This window comes from Nerophis lumbriciformis, linkage group LG24, assembly GCF_033978685.3.
Source record: "Nerophis lumbriciformis linkage group LG24, RoL_Nlum_v2.1, whole genome shotgun sequence".
Classification (NCBI taxonomy): Eukaryota; Metazoa; Chordata; class Actinopteri; order Syngnathiformes; family Syngnathidae; genus Nerophis; species Nerophis lumbriciformis.
The window spans coordinates 35,137,543-35,163,627 of NC_084571.2; the positions used below are offsets into that span (position 1 = coordinate 35,137,543).

Consider the following 26,085-nt stretch of genomic DNA (forward strand, 5'->3'; position numbering starts at 1 on the left):
ATTCTTTGCTTCTTGTCTTGTTTAATAGAACCTGACACCATCTACTGGTCACACTTATCATTACACCATGTACCAAATAAAATAGCTTCGAGGTCGGTAAACCCAACCAAAATGATTCCGTACATTAGGCGCACTGTCGAGTTTTGAGAAAACTATCCATCTTCTTCTTCCGCTTATCCGAGGTCAGGTCGCGGGGGCAGCAGCCTAAGCAGGGAAGCCCAGACTTCCCTCTCCCCAGCCACTTCGTCCAGCTCCTCCCGGGGGATCCCGAGGCGTTCCCAGGCCAGCCGGGAGACATAGTCTTCCCAACGTGTCCTGGGTCTTCCCCGTGGCCTCCTACCGGTTGGACGTGCCCTAAACACCTCCCTAGGGAGGTGTTCGGGTGGCATCCTGACCAGATGCCCGAACCACCTCATCTGGCTCCTCTCCATGTGGAGGAGCAGCGGTTTTACTTTGAGCTCCCCCCGGATGGCAGAGCTTCTCACCCTATCTCTAAGGGAGAGCCCCGCCACCCGGCGGAGGAAACTCATTTCGGCCGCTTGTACCCGTGATCTTGTCCTTTCGGTCATAACCCAAAGCTCATGACCATAGGTGAGGATGGGAACGTAGATCGACCGGTAAATCGAGAGCTTTGCCTTCCGGCTCAGCTCCTTCTTCACCACAACGGATCGATACAGTGTCCGCATTACTGAAGATGCCGCACCGATCCGCCTGTCGATCTCACGATCCACTCTTCCCTCACTCGTGAACAAGACTCTGAGGTACTTGAACTCCTCCACTTGGGGCAAGATCTCATCCCCAACCCGGAGATGGCACTCCACCCTTTTCCGGGCGAGAACCATGGACTCGGACTTGGAGGTGCTGATTCTCATCGCAGTCGCTTCACACTCGGCTGCGAACCGATCCAGTGAGAGCTGAAGATCCTGGCCAGATGAAGCCATCAGGACCACATCATCCGCAAAAAGCAGTGACCTAATCCTGCAGCCACTAAACCGGATCCCCTCAACGCCTTGACTGCGCCTAGAAATTCTGTCCATAAAAGTTATGAACAGAATGGGTGACAAAGGGCAGTCCAACCCTCACTGGAAACGTGTCCGACTTACTGCCGGCAATGCGGACCAAGCTCTGGCACTGATCATACAGGGAGCGGACTGCCACAATCAGACAGTCCGATACCCCATACTCTCTGAGCACTCCCCACAGGACTTCCCGAGGGACACGGTCGAATGCCTTCTCCAAGTCCACAAAACACATGTAGACTGGTTGGGCAAACTCCCATGCACCCTCAAGGACCCTGCCGAGAGTATAGAGCTGGTCCACAGTTCCACGACCAGGACGAAAACCACACTGTTCCTCCTGAATCCGAGGTTCGACTATCCGGCGTAGCCTCCTCTCCAGTACACCTGAATAAACCTTACCGGGAAGGCTGAGGAGTGAGAAAACTAAAGGATTTTAAGTGCGCCTTATAGTCCGGAAAAAAAACAGTACTTAGTTATAGGTTTTTACTGTGCAGTACCTGAACAATTCGCGATTCGAGCTGCACTACCGATGCCTGTTCTTTGGGCTGCACAGTGGCGCTCATCATCTGCCTCTTCATCACGCTGTACTTGTGCAGCGCTCGCTGGTGCTCGTGGAGCACGCCCTTCTCGTGGCGCTCGCACAGGTCCTGCAGAAGGGACAGAGGTTGACATTTTCTACCTTTTTTATAAGATGATTAAGTTGAGAAAAGGACTCACTCTGTACGACTGGAGCAAATCCAGGAAAAAATGCAGTCTTTCCACAACATCGTCCTCCTCCCGTCTCGCCTGTGGACATTTAGCACAACATGTTTGTTTACTTGTCCCTTCAGCGGTGCCAGTTTTTGATTGAGATGGGCAAAAAAAAAAAAGTTACTACCTGTTGACCGGCTTTGTCCGAGAGCACGGCAAACTCTACCGACAGACTCTTTAGGGATTGACACAGGCGGCCCCAAGTACTCTGTGATGAAGCCAACGACGGAAGGGACGACGTTTCTGAGCCCAACGTGCTGGGTGTAAAGATTTATACATGAACTTTGTTATTGTACCTTATTAGTAGAGAGGTCCGATAATGGCTTTTTTGTCAAGTGTTATTTCCCACAGTGAAGTACATTAAATAAATCTCATCAACAAAATAACAGACTTTTTCAAATGTTCTTGTAATCAGACCATATTTTCAGTATATTAGATGGAATCTTTACCTAAGATGTTTTGACTGTCTGCAGTCTTCTTCAGAAGGGTCACCTGACCATCTAATGTACTGAAAATATGGTCTGATTACAAGAAAATTTGAAAAAATATATGAATAAAAAGACATAATGAATAGATGTTCGATAATGGCTTTTTTTTACTGATATCCGATATTGTCCAACTCTTAATTAATGATACCGATATCAACCGATACCGATACATACAGTGGTGGAATTAACACATTATGCCTAATTTTGTTGTGATGCATTAAACAATGTAACAAGGTTTTCCAAAATAAATCAACTCAAGTTATGGAAAAAAAAATGCCAACATGGCACTGCCATATTTATTATTGAAGTCACAAAATGCATTATTTTTTTTTAACATGCCTCAAAACAATAACAGTGCAATACTTTTTCATAACATGGTCACTACTGCCTAGTTTCTCTTGTTATATTCTTATTTTACTGTTATATTTTTATTTTCATTGTTGCTTTTTATTTTTATTGTAATATTTTTCTATTCTGTTTCCATGTATACCCCCATTATTTACTTTTTACTTTTTAAATTCGATCTCAATTCTGTACACTGCTGCTGGAATTTAAATTTTCCTGAGGGAACTCTCCTGAAATAATCAATAAAATACTATCTATCTATCTATCCAAACAGCAGCTTGGAATTTGGGACATGCTCTCCCTGAGAGAGACTATGAGGAGGTTGATGTCTAGATTGTAGCGTCCCGGAAGAGTTAGTGCTGCAAGGGGTTCTGGGTATTAGTTCTGTTGTGTTTATGTTGTGTTACGGTGCGGATGTTCTCCCGAAATGTGTTTGTCATTCTTGTTTGGTGTGGGTTCACAGTGTGGCGCATATTTGTAACAGTGTTAAGGTTGTTTATACGGCCACCCTCAGTGTGACCTGTATGGCTGTTGACCAAGTATGATTTGCATTCACTTGTGTGTGTGAAAAGCCATTTACAGGTAAAAGCCAGTAAATTAGAATATTTTGAAAAACTTGATTTATTTCAGTAATTGCATTCAAAAGGTGTAACTTGTACATTATATTTATTCATTGCACACAGACTGATGCATTCAAATGTTTATTTCATTTAATTTTGATGATTTGAAGTGGCAACAAATGAAAATCCAAAATTCCGTGTGTCACAAAATTAGAATATTACTTAAGGCTAATACAAAAAAGGGATTTTTAGAAATGTTGGCCAACTGAAAAGTATGAAAATGAAAAATATGAGCATGTACAATACTCAATACTTGGTTGGAGCTCCTTTTGCCTCAATTACTGCGTTAATGCGGCGTGGCATGGAGTCGATGAGTTTCTGGCACTGCTCAGGTGTTATGAGAGCCCAGGTTGCTCTGATAGTGGCCTTCAACTCTTCTGCGTTTTTGGGTCTGGCATTCTGCATCTTCCTTTTCACAATACCCCACAGATTTTCTATGGGGCTAAGGTCAGGGGAGTTGGCGGGCCAATTTAGAACAGAAATACCATGGTCCGTAAACCAGGCACGGGTAGATTTTGCGCTGTGTGCAGGCGCCAAGTCCTGTTGGAACTTGAAATCTCCATCTCCATAGAGCAGGTCAGCAGCAGGAAGCATGAAGTGCTCTAAAACTTGCTGGTAGACGGCTGGGTTGACCCTGGATCTCAGGAAACAGAGTGCACCGACACCAGCAGATGACATGGCACCCCAAACCATCACTGATGGTGGAAACTTTACACTAGACTTCAGGCAACGTGGATCCTGTGCCTCTCCTGTCTTCCTCCAGACTCTGGGACCTCGATTTCCAAAGGAAATGCAAAATTTGCATGGTTGGGTGATGGTTTGGGGTGCCATGTCATCTGCTGGTGTCGGTCCACTCTGTTTCCTGAGATCCAGGGTCAACGCAGCCGTCTACCAGCAAGTTTTAGAGCACTTCATGCTTCCTGCTGCTGACCTGCTCTATGGAGATGGAGATTTCAAGTTCCAACAGGACTTGGCGCCTGCACACAGCGCAAAATCTACCCGTGCCTGGGTTACGGACCATGGTATTTCTGTTCTAAATTGGCCCGCCAACTCCCCTGACCTTAGCCCCATAGAAAATCTGTGGGGTATTGTGAAAAGGAAGATGCAGAATGCCAGACCCAAAAACGCAGAAGAGTTGAAGGCCACTATCAGAGCAACCTGGGCTCTCATAACACCTGAGCAGTGCCAGAAACTCATCGACTCCATGCCACGCCGCATTAACGCAGTAATTGAGGCAAAAGGAGCTCCAACCAAGTATTGAGTATTGTACATGCTCATATTTTTCATTTTCATACTTTTCAGTTGGCCAACATTTCTAAAAATCCCTTTTTTGTATTAGCCTTAAGTAATATTCTAATTTTGTGACACACGGAATTTTGGATTTTCATTTGTTACCACTTCAAATCATCAAAATTAAATGAAATAAACATTTGAATGCATCAGTCTGTGTGCAATGAATAAATATAATGTACAAGTTACACCTTTTGAATGCAATTACTGAAATAAATCAAGTTTTTCAAAATATTCTAATTTACTGGCTTTTACCTGTATATTATGTGACTGGGCCGGCACGCAAAGGCAGTGCCTTTAAGGTTTATTGCATACTTGCCAATCCTCCTGGATTTTCCGGGAGACTACCGAAATTCAGCGCCTCTCCCGAAAAACTCCCGGGACAAATTTTCTCCTGAAATTCAGGCACACAATATAAACAGCGTACTTGCCCAATGACGTTATAACTGTAGAATGATCGAGGGCGAGTTCTTGGTTTCTTATGTTGGTTTATTGTTAGGCAGTTTCATTAACGTCCTCCCAGCGCGGTAACAACACACAACAACAGTAGTCAAGTTTTCGTCTACTGTAAAGCAATTCGTCTGCCGTAAACAGCAATGTTGTGACACTCTTAAACAGGACAATACTGCCATCTAGTGCATTTGATGAAAGCACTAGAGAGGGCGTTCAGCATGGTTAGAAAAATAGTGACAAATAGAACAAGGATGGACAATTCAACCCTAAACTCAACAATGAGTAGATGAGTGTTATGTGTATGTATATGAGTAAATAAATGAACACTGAAATTCAAGTATTTCTTTTATTTATATAGTATATAATATATATATATATATATATATATATATATATATATATATAATGAAATACTTGACTTGGTGAATCCTAGCTGTAAATATACTCCTCCCCTCTTAACCACGCCCCCCACCTCCCGAAGTCGGAGGTCTCAAGGTTGACAAGTATGGTTTATTGGCGCTCTGTACTTCTCCCTACATCCGTGTACACATACATTTTACTTTTTGAAACAGATACCGATAATTTCCGATATTACATTTTAAAGCATTTATCGGCCGATAATATCGGTAGCCCGATATTATCGGACATCTCTACTTATTAGTGTATAGGATGAAAGAAGTCAAGTGTTATTTTTTACAGTGAAGTACATTAAATAAATCTCATCAACAAAATAACACTTTCAAATGTTCTTGTAATCAGACCATATTTTTGGTACATTAGATGGAATCTTTACCTGAGATGTTTTGACTGTCATCAGGTCACCTGACCATCTAATATACTGAAAATATGGTCTGATTAAAGGAAATTTTAAAAAGTATACGATTAAGAAGACATAGTGAACCCTTTTGAGCAAATTAACAGACTCGCAACTGAAGTTATATTTAAAATATAACAACACAGTATATATTTGTCAATACTCTTATGTAGTGCCTTTTTAGTATAACATTATAATGAATATAGGGCCCTATTCTCCCAAGTGCTTAACTGAAAAAAGCTGCCTACCGTATTTTTCGGACTATAAGTCGCACCGGCCGAAAATGCATAATAAAGAAGGAAAAAAACATATAAGTCGCACTGGAGTATAAGTTGCATTTTTTAGGGAAATGTATTTGATAAAAGCCAACACCAAGAATAGACATTTGAAAGGCAATTTAAAATAAATAAAGAATAGTGAACAACAGGCTGAATAAGTGTACGTTATATGAGGCATAAATAACCAACTGGTATGTTAACGTAACATATTATGGTAAAAGTCATTCAACTATAACATATAGAACATGCTATACTTTTACCAAACAATCTGTCACTCCTAATCGCTAAATCCCATGATATCTTATACGTCTAGTCCAGGGGTCGGCAACCCAAAATGTTGAAAGAGCCATATTGGACCAAAAATACAAAAACAAATCTGTCTGGAGCCGCAAAAACTTAAAAGCCATATTACATGCAGATAGTCATGAGATATACATTGAATTAAGAGGACTTAAAGGAAACTAAATTACCTCAAATATATCTACAAATGAGGCATAGTGACGCAATGTGTACATAGAGCTAGCCTAAATAGCATGCAGTGACCAAATATGTCTGATTAGCACTTCAAACAAGTCAATAACATCAACAAAACTCACCTTTGTGCATTCACGCACAACGTTAAAAGTTTGTTGGACAAAATGAGACAGAAAAAGAAGTCGGAGAAAGTTATACATGTAAACAAACTACGGTGAGTTCAAGGACCGCCAAAATTAGTAGGACAAAACGGCGCTCGCCAAATACTCGAATCAGTGAAGCATGTTTAAAGTAAACATTGTGCTTTATAACAATTAGGGAGGTTTGTGTCATGTTTGTCCTCCTACAGAAACCATATTAACACAAAAAATATATTTTTTTTTCCCCTCATCTTTTTCCATTTTTCATACATTTTTGAAAAAGCTCCATAGAGCCACTAGGGCGGCGCTAAAGAGCCGCATGCGGCTCTAGAGCCGCGGGTTGCCGACCCCTGGTCTAGTCTCTTACGTCCATCCATCCATCCATTTTCTACCGCTTATTCCCTTTGGGGTCGCGGGGGGCGCTGGAGCCTATCTCAGCTACAATCGGGCGGAAGGCAGGGTACACCCTGGACAAGTCGCCACCTTATCGCAGGGCCAACACAGATAGACAGACAACATTCACACATAAGTCGTTCCTGAGTATAAGTCGCACCCCCGACCAAACCGGAAAAAAAACTGCGACTTATAGTCCGAAAAATACGGTACTGAAAATATGGTCTGATCACAAGAAAATTTGAAAAAGTATTTGAATAAGAAGACATAATGAACCTTTTTGAGCAAATTAACAGACTCACAACTGACGTTATATTTGAAATATAACAATACAGTATATATTTGTCAATAGTCTTATGTAGTGCCTTTTTAGTATAACATTATAATGAATATAGGGCCCTATTCTCACAAGTGCTTAACCGAAAAAAGACTCATAATTGTGCAGAAACTGGCTTCGCAGCATCGACTTAAAGCCTGAAAAACTTAAACGTAAACCAGATAATTTAATTTGAGTTTGTGTGACTTCCTGTTTAACCCAAGCAGATTTGAGCTTAATTGCACGGCTGTTTTGCGGCGAGCAGCAAATATAGAAGGACTGTGTATATTTAGTGCAGGAATGTTGAAGAGCAGCGACATGGTGGAAACTGAACACAGTGACTTGAATTAAAACGAGTCTGTTACGCATCCAGTGGAAATTTGGGGTTAAATGTGGGTGTTCCTTGTCAAATCCAAGTTTGCGCATTTTCTCCCATCGACTTAAGTAGTTTTGCTGCGACGTACAGTACAGACCAAACGTTTGGACACACCTTCTCATTTCAATGCGTTTTCTTTATTTTCATGACTATTTACATTGTAGATTGTCAATGAAGGCATCAAAAATATGAATGAACACATGTGGAGTTATGTACTTAACAAAAAAAGGGTGAAATAACTGAAAAAATGTTTTGTATTCTAGTTTCTTCAAAATAGCCACCCTTTGCGCTGATTACTGCTTTGCACACTCTTGGCATTCTCTCGATGAGCTTCAAGAGGTAGTCACCTGAAAGGGTTTTCACTTAACAGGTGTCATAGTTTTGATGCCTTCAGTGACATTCGACATAGTAAATAGTCATGAAAACGAAATGAGAAGGTGTGTCCAAACGTTTGGTCTGTACTGTATATTTTGGTTGGCTTGTGTGGTATTTTACATTAAAAGGGTTAACCATGAGCAAGAACAATTTGAGAATGATGCAGACATTCTATACCATTGCGAACTACAATGAATGATACTAAAATATGTTAAATTAATAGTCTAATTAGGGCTGGGCGATATGACTTTTTATTAATATCTCGATATTTTTAGGCCACGTCACGATACACCATATATATCTCCATATTTTGCCTTAGCCTTGAATGAACACTTGATGCATATAATCACAGCAGTATGATGATTCTATGCGTCTACATTAAAACATTCTTCTTCATACTGCATTAAAGGGGAACATTATCACAATTTCAGAAGGGTTAAAACCATTAAAAATCAGTTCCCAGTGGCTTATTATATTTTTCGAAGTTTTTTTCAAAATTTTACCCATCACGCAATATCCCTAAAAAAAGCTTCAAAGTGCCTGATTTTAACCATCGTTATATACACCCGTCCATTTTCCTGTGACGTCACATAGTGAAGCCAACACAAACAAACATGGCGGAAAGAACAGCAAGCTATAGCGACATTAGCTCGGATTCAGACTCGGATTTCAGCGGCTTAAGGGATTCAACAGATTACGCATGTATTGAAACGGATGGTTGTAGTGTGGAGGCAGGTAGCGAAAACGAAATTGAAGAAGAAACTGAAGCTATTGAGCCATATCGGTTTGAACCGTATGCAAGCGAAACCGACGAAAACGACACGACAGCCAGCGACACGGGAAAAAGCGAGAACGAATTCGGCGATCGCCTTCTAACCAACGATTGGTATGTGTTTGTTTGGCATTAAAGGAAACTAACAACTATGAACTAGGTTTACAGCATATGAAATACATTTGGCAACAACATGCACTTTGAGAGTGCAGACAGCCCAATTTTCATCAATTAATATATTCTGTAGACATACCCTCATCCGCGCTCTTTTCCTGAAAGCTGATCTGTCCAGTTTTGGAGTTGATGTCAGCAGGCCAGGGAAGCTAGGGTCGATAGGGGGTTTAGCTCGCTCGTCTGCGGGAACAAACTGCCGCCATTGCTTGCCGTGCTACCGAGGTCCTTTGTCCCTGAATTGCTCACACACTCCGGCAGATTCAATGGGGGTCTGGCGGCAGATTTCTTTGACTTTATCGTTGGAAATGCATCTGCTTTGAGTGTCGCAGGATATCCACACATTCTTGCCATCTCTGTCGTAGCATAGCTTTCGTCGGTAAAGTGTGCGGAACAAACGTCCAATTTCTTGCCACTTTCGCAACTTGAATCCGTCCCTGTTCGTGTTGTTACACCCTCCGACAACACACCGACGAGGCATGATGTCTCCAAGGTACGGAAAACAGTCGAAAAAACGGAAAATAACAGAGCTGATTTGACCCGGTGTTTGAGAAAATGGCGGATTGCTTCCCGTTGTGACGTCATCGCTCCGAGAGCGAATAATAGAAAGGCGTTTAATTCGCCAAAATTCACCCATTTAGAGTTCGGAAATGGGTTTAAAAAATATATGGTCTTTTTTCTGCAACATCAAGGTATATATTGACGCTTACATAGGTCTGGTGATAATGTTCCCCTTTAAATATATGCTACTTTTAAACTTTCATGCAGAGAGGGAAATCACAACTAAAAGTGTATTTATTAAAGAGTTATTAAGCAGTGGCACAAACATTCATGTCATTTCCAAAACAGAAAGTGCAAGATTGTCAGAGACGTTTTAAAACAAGCTATGAGTGCACTTTTGTGCATGATGTCACTAAGATGACATATCAAAACAACACTAAATTGGAGTGCACTTTTTGTACAGAACGCCACTACAATAGTTTAAAACAAATAAAGTGCACTTTTGTGCATGATGTCACACAAGATATTTCAATAAGTGTCAAATAAAAATTATCTGCATAATAGGAAATCAAATAGTGTATGTCCTTCGCTATGTGGTAGGTTCCTGCGGACGTTATCTCCTTCTGTTGACTTTTTTTTTTTTTAAATGGTTGCTTGTGCAGTTTGTGGGTGTGACACCGAACGGAGATGTCGACATGCGGAGTTTCAAGCACTCTTCATTCTCTAGCGGGTGACTTTTCTAATGATGCTACAAATTAGTAGTAATGCTACTTTTTGTAGCAAAGCTTTTGCCGCATACTTGACATACAGGTAAAAGCCAGTAAATTAGAATATTTTGAAAAACTTGATTTATTTCAGTAATTGCATTCAAAAGGTGTAACTTGTACATTATATTTATTCATTGCACACAGACTGATGCATTCAAATGTTTATTTCATTTAATTTTGATGATTTGAAGTGGCAACAAATGAAAATCCAAAATTCCGTGTGTCACAAAATTAGAATATTACTTAAGGCTAATACAAAAAAGGGATTTTTAGAAATGTAAGCCAACTGAAAAGTATGAAAATGAAAAATATGAGCATGTACAATACTCAATACTTGGTTGGAGCTCCTTTTGCCTCAATTACTGCGTTAATGCGGCGTGGCATGGAGTCGATGAGTTTCTGGCACTGCTCAGGTGTTATGAGAGCCCAGGTTGCTCTGATAGTGGCCTTCAACTCTTCTGCGTTTTTGGGTCTGGCATTCTGCATCTTCCTTTTCACAATACCCCACAGATTTTCTATGGGGCTAAGGTCAGGGGAGTTGGCGGGCCAATTTAGAACAGAAATACCATGGTCCGTAAACCAGGCACGGGTAGATTTTGCGCTGTGTGCAGGCGCCAAGTCCTGTTGGAACTTGAAATCTCCATCTCCATAGAGCAGGTCAGCAGCAGGAAGCATGAAGTGCTCTAAAACTTGCTGGTAGACGGCTGCGTTGACCCTGGATCTCAGGAAACAGAGTGGACCGACACCAGCAGATGACATGGCACCCCAAACCATCACCCAACCATGCAAATTTTGCATTTCCTTTGGAAATCGAGGTCCCAGAGTCTGGAGGAAGACAGGAGAGGCACAGGATCCACGTTGCCTGAAGTCTAGTGTAAAGTTTCCACCATCAGTGATGGTTTGGGGTGCCATGTCATCTGCTGGTGTCGGTCCACTCTGTTTCCTGAGATCCAGGGTCAACGCAGCCGTCTACCAGCAAATTTTAGAGCACTTCATGCTTCCTGCTGCTGACCTGCTCTATGGAGATGGAGATTTCAAGTTCCAACAGGACTTTGCGCCTGCACACAGCGCAAAATCTACCCGTGCCTGGTTTACGGACCATGGTATTTCTGTTCTAAATTGGCCCGCCAACTCCCCTGACCTTAGCCCCATAGAAAATCTGTGGGGTATTGTGAAAAGGAAGATGCAGAATGCCAGACCCAAAAACGCAGAAGAGTTGAAGGCCACTATCAGAGCAACCTGGGCTCTCATAACACCTGAGCAGTGCCAGAAACTCATCGACTCCATGCCACGCCGCATTAACGCAGTAATTGAGGCAAAAGGAGCTCCAACCAAGTATTGAGTATTGTACATGCTCATATTTTTCATTTTCATACTTTTCAGTTGGCCAACATTTCTAAAAATCCCTTTTTTGTATTAGCCTTAAGTAATATTCTAATTTTGTGACACACGGAATTTTGGATTTTCATTTGTTGCCACTTCAAATCATCAAAATTAAATGAAATAAACATTTGAATGCATCAGTCTGTGTGCAATGAATAAATATAATGTACAAGTTACACCTTTTGAATGCAATTACTGAAATAAATCAAGTTTTTCAAAATATTCTAATTTACTGGCTTTTACCTGTATTACGGTTGTCTGTTCAACATATTCCCGCTTGAAGCCAAACCACCGCCAGACAATGGACCCCCTGCTGTTTTTCTTGGGAATTAATTATTCTTCCTTCATTTGTTACCACATTCGCACCTTGTTTCTCTCGTATTACCAATCGCATCACAGCTAATGTTACCCATGCCGCTACCTCTCATGTGACGTATGTGAGAAGGTGCGCTTGTTTTATGTCTCTGTGAGAAGCAGAGACAAGAAAGAGTGGGAAACACCTGTAGTGTAATGCCCGCAGCTAAAAGCAACTGCGTGAGAACGTATACTCGAATATCATGATATAGTCATTTTCTATATCGCAGAGACAAACCCGCGATATATTGAGTATATTCCATATATCGCCCGGCCCTAATTCTAACAACCAATTTTACAAACCCCGTTTCCATATGAGTTGGGAAATTGTGCTAGATGTAAATATAAACGGAATACAATGATTTGCAAATCCTTTTCAACCCATATTCAGTTGAATATGCTACAAAGACAACATATTTGATGTTCAAACTGATAAACATTTTTTTTTTTTTTTTTGCAAATAATCATTAACTTTAGAATTTGATGCCAGCAACACGTGACAAAGAAGTTGGGAAAGGTGGCAATAAATACTGATAAAGTTGAGGAATGCTCATCAAACACTTATTTGGAACATCCCACAGGTGAACAGGCTAATTGGGAACAGGTGGGTGCCATGATTGGGTATACAAGTAGAGTCCATGAAATGCTCAGTCATTCACAAACAAGGATGGGGCGAGAGTCACCACTTTGTCAACAAATGCGTGAGCAAATTGTTGAACAGTTTAAGAAAAACCTTTCTCAACCAGCTATTGCAAGGAATTTAGGGATTTCACCATCTACGGTCCGTAATATCATCAAAGGGTTCAGAGAATCTGGAGAAATCACTGCACGTAAGCAGCTAAGCCCGTGACCTTTGATCCCTCAGGCTGTACTGCATCAACAAGAGACATCAGTGCGTAAAGGATATCCCCACATGGGCTCAGGAACACTTCCGAAACCCAGTCAGTAACTACAGTTGGTCGCTACATCTGTAAGTGCAAGTTAAAACTCTCCTATGCAAGGCGAAAACCGTTTATCAACAACACCCAGAAACGCCGTCGGCTTCCGCTGGGCCTGAGCTCATCTAAGATGGACTGATACAAAGTGGAAAAGTGTTCTGTGGTCTGACGAGTCCACATTTCAAATTGTTTTTGGAAACTGTGGACGTCGTGTCCTCCGGACCAAAGAGGAAAAGAACCATCCGGATTGTTATAGGCGCAAAGTTAAAAAGCCAGCATCTGTGATGGTATGGGGTTGTATTAGTGCTTAAGACATGGGTAACTTACACATCTGTGAAGGCACCATTAATGCTGAAAGGTACATACAGGTTTTGGAGCAACATATGTTGCCATCCAAGCAACGTTCCCATGGACGCCCCTGCTTATTTCAGCAAGACAATGCCAAGCCACGTGTTACATCAACGTGGCTTCATAGTAAAAGAGTGCGGGTACTAGACTGGCCTGCCTGTAGTCCAGACCTGTCTCCCATTGAAAATGTGTGGCGCATTATGAAGCCTAAAATACCACAACGGAGACCTCCGGACTGTTGAACAACTTAAGCTGTACATCAAGCAAGAATGGGAAATAATTCCACCTGAGAAGCTTCAAAAATGTGTCTCCTCAGTTCCCAAACATTTACTGAGTGTTGTTAAAAGGAAAGGCCATGTAACACAGTGGTGAACATGCCCTTTCCCAACTACCTTTGCACGTGTTGCAGCCATGAAATTCTAATTATTATTTGCAAATCATTGTATTTCGTTTATATCTAACACAATTTCCCAACTCATATGGAAACGGGGTCTTTTCTTTTGTGCAGGTGTATTTAATGCTGTGACCCAATACTATAAAGTAAAACAGCACTTCCTTTGTACTGCGGGGGGTCAGAATTCCATTTCTTTTTGCAGCCCTCTGGGATTACACTCCTATAATAGCAAATACCTGAGCTCTCTGCCAAACAGGAGGAGGTCGCTGGCATTCCCCTTGGAGCGCTCGGCGATCTTCTCGGCTCGCTCCCGCAGCTTGAAGAAGCTGTTGTGGATGCTCTTGATCAGCTCTCTGCTCAGGGAGAACTGCGACTGGATGTCGGCAGGGAGGTAGTCCTGGAAAATGTAGGCGTGTGAGCGCTGGAATTTAGCAGGTTTTATAGCGGATTTTGTGTAGCAGACCTTCGCCTGAGTCGCAATTCTGTTGGTCATGAACTCATCGCCTGTTTTCTTGTAAGCGTCACGCAGCCTGATCTGGACATCCTGTTTGGGAAGCAGGTAGAAGAGTGGTAGTGGGAAAGGGTGTGTGTGGAAAAGGAACAATGACTAACTGAAGTCGTCGTGGTGATAACACTCTTTGGATTGCAGAGGCAGCAAGTTTTTTTTTTTTGAGAAAAGAAAAACACGTACAGAGCCACTAAAGGTGAGGAAGGTCGTGATCAGCTCATCCTCTGAAAAGAAGGGGTGCTTCGCCACCAGGTTGATGAATCGGCCCAGCGCACGCCGCCTCCCCTCGATGAACTCGCGCTCGGAAACGGAGGTCAGGACTGTAGCAAAAAAAAACAGCTTCAAAATATCAGGACCAAGAACCAAAAAATGGACAATCCACGTGTATTTATTGTACCTCCTTTTAACATTCTTTTAGGAGGAAGCGATGGCACCACTCTGTAGGCGAAACGTTGCAGCAGAACCTCGTGGAAGACGTCAAAATCGCTGTAGCGTCGATAAACTGATATTTTGAAACGCTGGGAGGCAAATAGTGAGAATCAGAAAATGTGCACAATGACTAGGGATGTCCCGATCCAGGTTTTTGCACTTCCGATCCGATACCGATATTGTTTTTGCACTTCCGATCCGATACCGATACTGACCGATACTGGCCTATCCGAGCATGTATTAAAGTTTAAAGTTATTTAGCCTACTTAGTTGTCAGAATCATGTTGAAAAGGGTTTTAGTACTCTTGAAAACAACTAGCCAGCTGAATTAGGAGAGTTTGAATAATACACAATGGTTGGTAACAAGAAACTGACCTGTTTATTCAAGGATAAACACAAAATAGACAAAATGATACACGACAAACAGAAATGGCATCATTGAACTAGGGCTGGGAGATATGGCCTTTTTTTTAATATTGCGATATTTTAAGGCCATATTGCGATACACGATATATATCTCGATATTTTGCCTTAGCCTTGAATGAACACTTGATGCATATAATCACAGCAGTATGATGATTCTATGTGTTTTGATTGATTGATTGAGACTTTTATTAGTAGGCTGCACAGTGAAGTACATATTCCGTACAATTGACCACTAAATGGTAACACCCCAATAAGTTTTTCAACTTGTTTGAGTCCGGGTCCACTTAAATTGATTCATGATACAGATATATACCATCAGATATATACTATTATCATAATACAGTCATCACACAAGATAATCACATTGAATTATTTACATTATTTATAATCCAGGGTGTGGAGGGGGGTGTTGGATGTAAGTGTCAAAAAGACACCCAAAAGAGTTTGATATGAGAATAAATCTAAAGTTAAAATATAGGGTAGAAATGCACCCATTTGCAGGAAATGTAGTCTTGATTTTCAAAATTTTCTTTCAAGGCTTGCATGTCTACATTAAAACATTCTTCTTCATACTGCATTAATATATGCTACTTTTAAACTTTCATGCAGAGAAGGAAATCACAACTAAATAGATCACTAATTTTTTCAGACGGTGTTGATCTGGAAATTTTTGCCTCAGCATTTTGATGGTGTGGACGTGTGGCACCGAACGGAGATAAGCGTCTCGACAGACGTCACAATATTTGAACAATGATGACGAAAACGGTTTTCTCTGTCGTGTCCGTGTGTCGAAAATTGTTATGCGCTTATTTTTTTATTTGATTTTGTGCGTGGCATAGATTTGCCGTGCGCAGAGGACGTTTGAGCAGGCGCACACCTTAGCGGCTGCGCTAGCATCACAGCTAACGTTAGCCATGCTGCTACCTCTCTGCTCGGGGAGGACGTATACGTATGTGACGTATGACGTGACAGTATGTGACGTATGACGTGACAGTATGTGACGTGTGTAAGAAGGTGCGCTCGCTGTCTGTGAGAGGGAGACACAGAAAAGAGTGAGAAGAGCCTGTCGTGTAATGCCAGCAGTTAAAAGCAACTGCGTGAGAATTCACAGACCTGTGGATGTGTTGAAGGTGTGCTGGAAAATGCGGAACGGAAATTACGGAGCAGCAGAAAAGTGGAATGTATTATTTAAATCGGTGCGTTGGAAAACCCCGACCGGAGTTTTTTTTTTAAACTGGATCTGGATTGGCATTTTCCCATGCCTTGCCGATACGCATTTTTTGGCAAACATCGGCGGCCGATCCGATCCAAATATCGGATCGGGACATCCCTAACAATGACTTAGTATTTGTGAGATGAACAATCAACAAGGAAATGCAGTTGTACTGTAGATGATGACCACATTGTACCTCACCCATCATTTCCACGATTTTATTACAAAACCCAAAACCAGTGAAGTTGGCATGTTAAGTAATTTTTATAAATAAAAAGAGAATAGAATGATTTTCAAATCCTTTTCAACTTATATTCAATTGAATTGACTGCAAAGACAAGATATTTAATGTTCGAACAGAGAAACTTAATTTTTTTTTGCTAATAATCATTAACTTAGAATTTAATGGCAGCAACACATTGGAAAAAAGTTGGCACAGGGGCATTTTTACCACTGTGTTACATGGCCTTTCCTTTTAACAACACTCAGTAAACGTTTGGGACCTGAGGAGACCAATTTTTGAAGCTTTTCAGGTGGAATCCTTTCCCATTCTTGCTTGATGTACAGCTTAGGTTGTTCAACAGTTGTGGTATTTTAGGCTTCATAATGCACCACACATTTTCAATGGGAGACAGGTCTGGACTACCCTAATACCCGCACTCTTTTACTACGAAGCCACACTGTTGGAATACCTGGCTTGGCATTGTCTTGCTGAAATAAGCAGGGGCGTCCATGATAACGTTGCTTGGATGGCAACATATGTTGCTCCAAAACCTGTATGTACCTTTCAGCATTAATGGTGCCTTCACAGATGTGTAAGTTACCCATGTCTTGGGCACTAATACACCCCCATACCATCACAGATGCTGGCTTTTGAACTTTGCGCCTATAACAATCCGGATGGTTCTTTTCCTCTTTGGTCCGGAGGATATCCTTTACACACTGATATCGCTTTTAGATGGCAGTACCGCCGGAGGGTTCGAAGGTCCGTAATATCATCGCTTACGTGCAGTGATTTCTCCAGATTCTCTGAACCTTTTGATGATATTACAGACCATAGTTTGTGAAATCCCTAAATTCCTTGCAATAGCTGGTTGAGAAATGTTTGTTCTTAAACTGTTTGCTCACTCTTTTGTTCACAAAGTGGTGACCCTCGCCCCATCCTTGTTTGTGAATGACAGCATTTCATGGAAGCTGCTTTTATACCCAATCATGGCACCCACCTGTTCCCAATTAGCCTGTTCACCTGTGGGATGTTCCAAATAAGTGTTTGATGAGCATTCCTCAACTTTCTCAGTCATTTTTGCCACTTGTGCCGGGGATGATGTTTGTTAAGAAATGATTGATTTCGATGCCATTATCGAACCGATTCCTTATCAAATCCAGATAGGTTGTTGTATATGGTATACTTGGTTTAACAAAAACTCACTTTTGGCAGCCTTCACTTATATTTTTTAAGAAAAAAATTAAATACAAATAAATAAATATTGATTTTTAGTGCCCCATTAATTGGGCCACCTAAGAAAAATACATGCAGGGAAAATCCTGTATTATTTATTAGACAGACCTGCAAACTCTGGAGTGGTGTAGGCTACAAGATACCGTTAACGTTATCAGACACGTACAAAAAGGCTAACGTTAACGTTACCGTTAGCCACTGACTATACTTAGGTAACGTTAGTCTAGCTAACATTACTGCAGTCCTGGTTGACATAAGAGGTAACGTTATTTTAGCCTAAAGCAGGGGTCGGCAACCTTTACCAGTCAAAGAGTCATTTTGACCAGTTTCACAAATTATAGTAAACAATGGGAGCCGCAAATTTTTTTTGAAATTTTAAATGAAATAACACTGCTTACTAAGTTTGTTTTTTTTGCTTTGTGCTATGTATAACCAGGGGTCTCAGACACGCTGCCCACACCTTTATGTAGAATTTGTAAGCTAGTGCGGCACGCAGGTTTTAAATGAATGGCGCTTGACAGCGTCATGCGTGCCGTGATGGTACAGCATATAGCACCCACTACAGTCAGCGTGCCTGATCAGCCACACGTTGTATGGGGCTTCCGCTTACTCACCTAGGCAACAGCAAGGCATACTTGGTCGACAACCACACAGGTCACACTGACGGTGGCGATATAAAAAAAACAACTTTAACACTCTTACTAATAATGCGCCACACTGTGAACCCACACCAAACAAGAATGACAAACACATTTCGGGAGAACATCTGCACCGTAACACAACATAAACACAACAGGACAAATACCCAGAATCCCATGCAGCCCTAACTCTTCCGGGATACATTATATGTATATTGATGTGTGAGGGAGCAGGGTTGGGGTGGGGGCGGGATTTGGTGGTAACAGGGGTGTATAATGTAGCCCGGAAGAGTCAGGGCTGCATGGGATTCTGGGTGTTTGTTCTGTTGTGTTAAGGTGCAGATGTTCTCCCGAAATGTGTTTGTCATTCTTGTTTGGTTTTGGTTCAAAGTGTGGCGCATTATTAGTAAGAGTGTTAAAGTTGTTTTATATGACCACCGTCAGTGTAACCTGTGTGGCTGTTGACCAAGTATGCCTTGCTGTCACGTACGTGTGCAAGCAGAAGATGTATATTGTATTAAAGTGTTAGGCTGGCACGCTGTTAATACAGATTGTAGAGGGCGCCAAATGATGTACCATCATGGCACGCCCTTATTATAGGCCCTTATAATAGCCGTAAGGGTGAAAATCGGTGAATATTAATCCCGGGAGTTTTCTGCGAGAGGCACTGAAATCCGGAAGTCTCACGGGAAAATTGGGGGGTTCGGCAAGTAAGCTGCTGAGCCGCATCAGAGTGATCAAAGAGCCGCATGCGGCTCCGGAGCCGCGGGTTGCCGACCCCTGGCCTAAAGGCTACAAGTGAGCAGATATGGAAATTAACTGGCAACAGTTAACGTTAGTTACTCACTGGCACTATCACTGGGACTGCAGGTTAAAGCAGAGGAAGAGGGGCGTGCTTCGTCATCTCCACGACACCTTTCTCTAACCTTCAGGTTATGTACGGCCTGAAGATGTTTCAACATGTTTGTTGTACTGCTCCCCTTACAGGAAAGCGAAGCCTGTCGTATTTCTTAGTAAAGTGATGCCATGCCTTGGAGCATTTTTTCCGGTCCATTGTTGTTGCTGCTTCTGTGTCTGCCGCCGAATGACTGAGCTACGTCATTTCCTGCGACGTGCCACAGGACATTTCCTGTGACACGGGATTCGTTCCCAGGGATTCGAATAAAGAACCAAATCTTTTTCTTTACTATAGTGCAGGGGTGCTCACACTTTTTCTGCAGGCGAGCTACTTTTCAATTGATCAAGTCGTGGGGATCTACCTCCTTCATATATATAATTTATATTTACTTATTTATGAAATATATGTTTTTGTTAATAAGTTAAAGATGTTTAATGATAATGCAATCATGTTTAACACAGTTAATATTGTTAATAAATTAAAGGTGTTTAATGATAATACAAGAATGTTTAATACATATAGTTAATATTGTTAATAAATTAAAGGTGTTTAATGATAATACAAGTATGTTTAATACATATAGTTAATATTGTTAACAAGTTAAAGGTGTTTAATGATAATACAAGCATGTTTAATACATATAGTTAATATTGTTAATAAGTTAAAGGTGTTTAAAGATAATACAAGTATGTTTAACACATATAGTTAATATTGTTAACAAGTTAAAGGTGTTTAATGATAATACAAGCATGTTTAATACATATAGTTAATATTGTTAATAAGTTAAAGGTGTTTAAAGATAATACAAGCATGTTTAACACATATAGTTAATATTGTTAACAAGTTAAAGGTGTTTAAAGATAATACAGGCATGTTTAACACATATAGTTAATATTGTTAACAAGTTAAGGTGTTTAAAGATAATACAGGCATGTTTAACACATATAGATTCCTTTCTTTCATGAAGACAAGAATATAAGTTGGTGTATTACCTGATTCTGATGACTTGCAGTGATTGGAATCAGACAGTGGTGCTAAAAACGTCCGCATTTTCGAACGGAGGAGAAAAAAGTCCTCCTTTCTGTCCAATACCACATGAAAGTGGTTGGTTTTTGGCATCTTATTTGTCCAGCTTCCGTACTCCTTTGTATACACTTTACAAGAAATACATTGTCGGCAAACTCCGTCGCTTGCTAGCTTGTGCACGCCAGCTTTCTGAGACTCTTGTTTTGTTAGCGCAACTGTGCAGTCGGTCTTTGGAGTTTTGACAACAGGTACGGCGCCAGAGTCTGTTGAAATAAAGTGTTTCTCGCCTTCCGGGCGATAATTTTAATGAGCTGGCAGCAGCCAGCGTCATCTCAGAAAACCCTCGGGTGCCGTGAATGTCAATCAAGTGACGAAAGTGACGTCATAGTGAAGATTTATGATCGCTCATTTTTAGGACTATTTTTTTAATGCCTGGCTGGTGATCGACTGACACACCCTCCGAGATCGACCGGTAGTTCGCGATCGACGTAATGAGCACCCCTGCTATAGTGGCTTCGATGACGGGAACCGTTTCTCAAAAAGGGATTCGAATCCATGGAATCGGTTATTTTCTTATCGAACAACCGGGAGAACCGGTTTTCGAACATCATCCCTACACACGACCTGGATGAATGAGAACATCCATACATACGGAAACAATTTATGATGATTGGTTGGTGTTCATATAAATTTATGGACTGGCCAATCAGAGGCAAGATAGGCGGGTCATCGAAACTTGTAAGCAAAATCCTAACAGTCGCGCACTCATGTTACATGATGACAAGGGAGTCGGAGACAGAGGGACGCTGCAAGCTGACAACTCCCCAAAAAAAAAAAAAAACATACTTGAAGTTAAGGAATAAAGGACTCCGATTTTAGTTTTTTAGGGTGACTTTAGCCCCAATGTGTTGATACCTTCGCTGTATTTGTCCAATTCACTCGCATATAAACCTGTGGAGTCTTCAGGTTTGGGTACTACGGGCTTCCTTACCTGGCTGGTGACCTGGTACTCCACATGTTTGAGAAACAGGCCCTTTTTCTCCGGTATGAGCTCCACCTGGACGCTGTCTCTGCCGAGATGCTGGTCCAACGTCTGCGACAGTGTCAGCACGTCTTCCTGAACGGGCTGCATCCTAAGAGCACACAAGTCCCCCAACTCCCCCAGCTGAGGCTTCGGTAGCTCTGTAACACACACAGCCAACAGCCCCCAACTTCTAATATTTACACACGAGCACTGATAATACTAAACACTTATTTCACTACTCTCAGCTGCAACGTAGCTCGGGTGTGAGGAATGCCGGTTTTGAAGGTATCTCGGTTTTCTTTGTCGCAATACGTGCCGTACGCAGGGTTCTAGGTCTTTCCCGTGCATTCCAAAAAAGGTCAAAGGATTGAATGCGACGAATGCACAAAACTTATTCTTGCACAAAAGAGGAAGTGGCATGCAGCTGGCTACACCTGAAATAAGTCTTAAAATAATCCCCTGCAAGTTAGCCTCATGGCTATAAAGTATAGACAACATTGTGTTATAAAAAAAGGAGGTGGGTAATGAAGATGCAGGTTCAATTTTTTTTAATTTAATGCAGGGGTTTCAAACTCCATTCATCTGGGTGACGCTGGGCCACACAAAGTATTCAGAATAACGTTTTAACCATGTGACTAAATGTGTTAACTACTTCTACCAGCACAATGACCCTGAGCTATGGTAGGTAGCTATAAATGTCAAATTGAATGTAAAAATTGCACATTTTGAAGAGGGGTCATCCGATCTGATATGGTATTGGCAAAAAAACAAGTGCGGTTGATCTCGGCTTACATGTAAAATGTCTGATATAAGCTCCGATACAAGCAGTCCGGCAGAGTATTTACTTGTGCAAATCTGGATAGCCAGTTAACATCTAAATGTCTTCCAATAAGCACAAACATTTTTTGTGTTGACATCTGGAGTCCACAATAAATCATGAAGTTGAGCTCAAGGAGTAAATCAAATAACCCAAACACATTTGTTACTGGATACATTCAAAAAACACTTCTGCCTTGGAGAATTTTTTTCTGTAAATAATAGGGATGTCCCGATCCAGGTTTTTGCACTTCCGATCCGATACCGATATTGTTTTTGCATTTCCGATCCGATACCGATACTGACCGATACCGATACTGGCCTATCCGAGCATGTATTAAAGTTTAAAGTTATTTAGCCTACTTAGTTGTCAGAATCATGTTGAAAAGGGTTTTAGTACTCTTGATAACAACTAGCCAGCTGAATTAGGGGAGTTTGAATAATACACAATGGTTGGTAACAAGAAACTGACCTGTTTATTCAAGGATAAACACAAAATAGACAAAATTATACATGACAAACAGAAATGGCATCATTGAACTAGGGCTGGGCGATATGGCCTTTTTTTAATATTGCGATATTTTAAGGCCATATTGCGATACACAATATATATCTCGATATTTTGCCTTAGCCTTGAATGAACGCTTGATGCATATAATCACAGCAGGATGATGATTCTATGTGTTGTGATTGATTGATTGAGACTTTTATTAGTAGGTTGCACAGTGAAGTACATATTCTGTACAATTGACCACTAAATGGTAACACCCCAATAAGTTTTTCAACTTGTTTAAGTCGGGGTCCACTTAAATTGATTCATGATACAGATATATACTATCAGATATATACTATCATCATAATACAGTCATCACACAAGATAATCACATTGAATTATTTACATTATTTGTAATCCAGGGTGTGGAGGGGGGCGCCGGATGTAAGTGTCAAAAAGACAGCCAAAAGAGTTTGATATGAGAATAAATCTAAAGTTAAAATATAGGGTAGAAATGCACCCATTTGCAGGAAATGTAGTCTTGATTTTCAAATTTTTCTTTCAAGGCTTGCATCTCTACATTAAAATATTCTTCTTCATACTGCATTAATATATGCTACTTTTAAACTTTCATGCAGAGAAGGAAATCACAACTAAAAAAATCACAAATTTTTTCCATACGGTGTTGATGTGGAAATTTTTGTCTCGGCATTTTGATGGTGTGGACGTGTGGCACCGAATGGAGATACGCGTCTCGACAGACGTCACAATATTTGAACAATGATGACGAAAACTGCTTTCTCTGTCGTGTCCGTGTGTCGAAAATTGTTATGCGCTTATTTTTTTATTTGATTTTGTGCGTGGCATAGATTTGCTATGCGCAGAGGACGCTTAAACAGTGCGCAATTGCACAGGCGAGCACCTTAGAGGGAGCGTTGCTCGCACGGCTGCGCTAGCATCACAGCTAACGTTAGCCATGCTGCTACCTCTCTGCTCGGGGAGGACGTATACGTATGTGACGTATGACGTGACAGTATGTGACGTGTGTAAGAAGGTGCACTTGCTGTCTGTGAGAGGGAGACACAGGAAAGAGTGAGAAGAGCCTGACGTGCAATGCCAGCAGCTAAAAGCAACTGCGTGAGAATTCACAGACCTGTGGATGTGTTGAAGGTGTGCTGGAAAATGCGGAACGGAAATTAGGGAGCAGCAGAAAAGTGGAATGTATTATTTAAATCGGTGCGTTGGAAAACACGGACCGGAGTTTTTTTTTTAAACTGGATCTGGATCGGCATTTTCCCATGCCTTGCCGATACGCAATTTTTGGCAAATATCGGCAGCCGATCCGATCCAAATATCGGAACGGGACATCCCTAGTAAATAATAAGCAACTATAATTGTTTAGTACTTGTTTACATGGCCCCAAAAGGGACACGCGGTAGAACATGGATGGATGGACAAATGTTTCTGTTTTGGACTGCAATATTGTATACCGTACTTTTCGGACTATAAGTCGCAGTTTTTTCATAGTTTGGCCAGGGGTGCGACTTATATTCAGGAGCGACTTATGTGTGAAATTATTACCACATTACCGTAAAATATCAAATAATATTTATCTCATTCACGTAAGAGACTAGACGTATAAGATTTCATGGGATTTAGCGATTAGGAGTGACAGATTGTTTGGTAAACGTATAGCATGTTCTATATGTTATAGTTATTTGAATGACTTTTACCATAATATGTTACGTTAACATACCAGGCACGTTCTCAGTTGGTTATTTATGCCTCATATAACGTACACTTATTCAGCCTGTTGTTCACTATTCTTTATTTATTTTAAATTGCCTTTCAAATGTCTATTCTTGGTGTTGGCTTTTATCAAATACATTTCCCCCAAAAATGCGACTTATACTCCAGTGCGACTTATATATGTTTTTTTCCTTCTTTATTATGCATATTCGGCCGGTGCGACTTATACTCCGGATCGACTAATAATACGAAAAATACGGTATTCTTGTTCCGCACGTTTCTCTTACGTTTACTACGAGACGAACTGGCCAACGAACCCCCACATATGTTATACCGTTGGAAAGGTCTCGTTCGTGCCGATGGCGGAACCCTAAATTGGGAACATTTTGTGTTACCATGGCAACACTATTCACGAACAAAAACAAAAAATGGGCCAATTGAATAGGTACGCACCTTTTGTCTAATACGAGACGAACCGGCCAACGAACCCCCACATATGTTATTTAAAGTGGGCCATGAAAGCCTTGAAATAATATAAAAGTATATTTCTTTGTAAATGTATTCGTTCTTTTCATTTTGACAGAAAAAAATACATGTTTTGCACACAACACTATATCTTTTAAACTTTAATATTATCTAATAATGCAACAAATATGTCAACATTTTTTTGTTAAAATAAAAATAATAAATATCTGCTTGGCTTATGATTTCAAATCAAGCTATCCATCCAATTCTACACTGTAAAATAGACAATAGATTTTACGGTAAAAAGCTCAGTTGCCCGAATATTTACTGTAAAAAAGTTATACTACCGTTTGTCAATTTACAGTAATGCTGTAAACAACTTAAATTTTACAGTAACATTGGGGCGACTGAGCTGCGAGTTTTTTGCTGCAAAATTTAAAGATTTTTTTTACAGTATTTAAAACAATTTATTAATCTAATGCACAGGCAGTTGTACAATACTAACATGGGGTGAATTCCAATACATCTATATCCATAAATTATTCAGTTACAAGACCACTGATGTGGCCCTCCGTGAAAACGAGTTTGACACCCCTCATTTAAGTTGTAAAAACCACTGCAAATTTTACAGTGTACCGTATTTTTGGGAGTATAAGTCGCACCGGCCGAAAATGCATAATAAAGAAGGAAAAAAACATATATAAGTCGCACTGGAGTATAAGTCGCATTTTTTGGGGAAATTTATTTGATAAAATCCAACACCAAGAATAGACATTTGAAAGGCAATTTAAAATAAATAAAGAATAGTGAACAACAGGCTGAATAAGTGTACGTTATATGAGGCATAAATAACCAACTGGTATGTTAACGTAACATATTATGGTAAGAGGTGGGCGGGGTCTGGTGGTAGCGGGGGTGTATAATGTAGCCCGGAAGAGTTAGGGATGCATGGGATTCTGGGTATTTGTTCTGTTGTGTTTATGTTGTGTTACGGTGCGGATGTTCTCCCGAAATGTGTTTGTCATTCTTGTTTGGTGTGGGTTCACAGTGTGGCGCATATTAGTAACAGTGTTAAAGTTGTTTTATACGCCCACCCTCAGTGTGACCTGTATGGCTGTTGACTAAGTATGGCTTGCAGTCACTTACGTGTGTAGGGCAGAGCCCGCATACAACATGTGATAG

At 41.0% G+C, this 26,085-nt stretch overlaps 1 protein-coding gene across 2 annotated transcripts in view; it reads right to left on the reverse strand.

The window, feature by feature from the left end:
- The window catches only part of snx8a (sorting nexin 8a), a 42,646-nt gene that overhangs the window by 9,502 nt on the left and 7,059 nt on the right, over positions 1-26,085 (reverse strand). For both annotated transcript variants that reach the window (XM_072916015.1, XM_072916016.1), the window contains exons 5-12: positions 21,348-21,538; positions 14,665-14,785; positions 14,451-14,587; positions 14,223-14,303; positions 13,996-14,156; positions 1,897-2,026; positions 1,737-1,805; positions 1,517-1,666 (exon numbers count right to left, since the gene is read on the reverse strand). In XM_072916015.1, the coding sequence (XP_072772116.1) occupies positions 1,517-1,666; positions 1,737-1,805; positions 1,897-2,026; positions 13,996-14,156; positions 14,223-14,303; positions 14,451-14,587; positions 14,665-14,785; positions 21,348-21,538 (1,040 nt within the window). The remainder of the gene's footprint in view (positions 1-1,516; positions 1,667-1,736; positions 1,806-1,896; positions 2,027-13,995; positions 14,157-14,222; positions 14,304-14,450; positions 14,588-14,664; positions 14,786-21,347; positions 21,539-26,085) is intronic.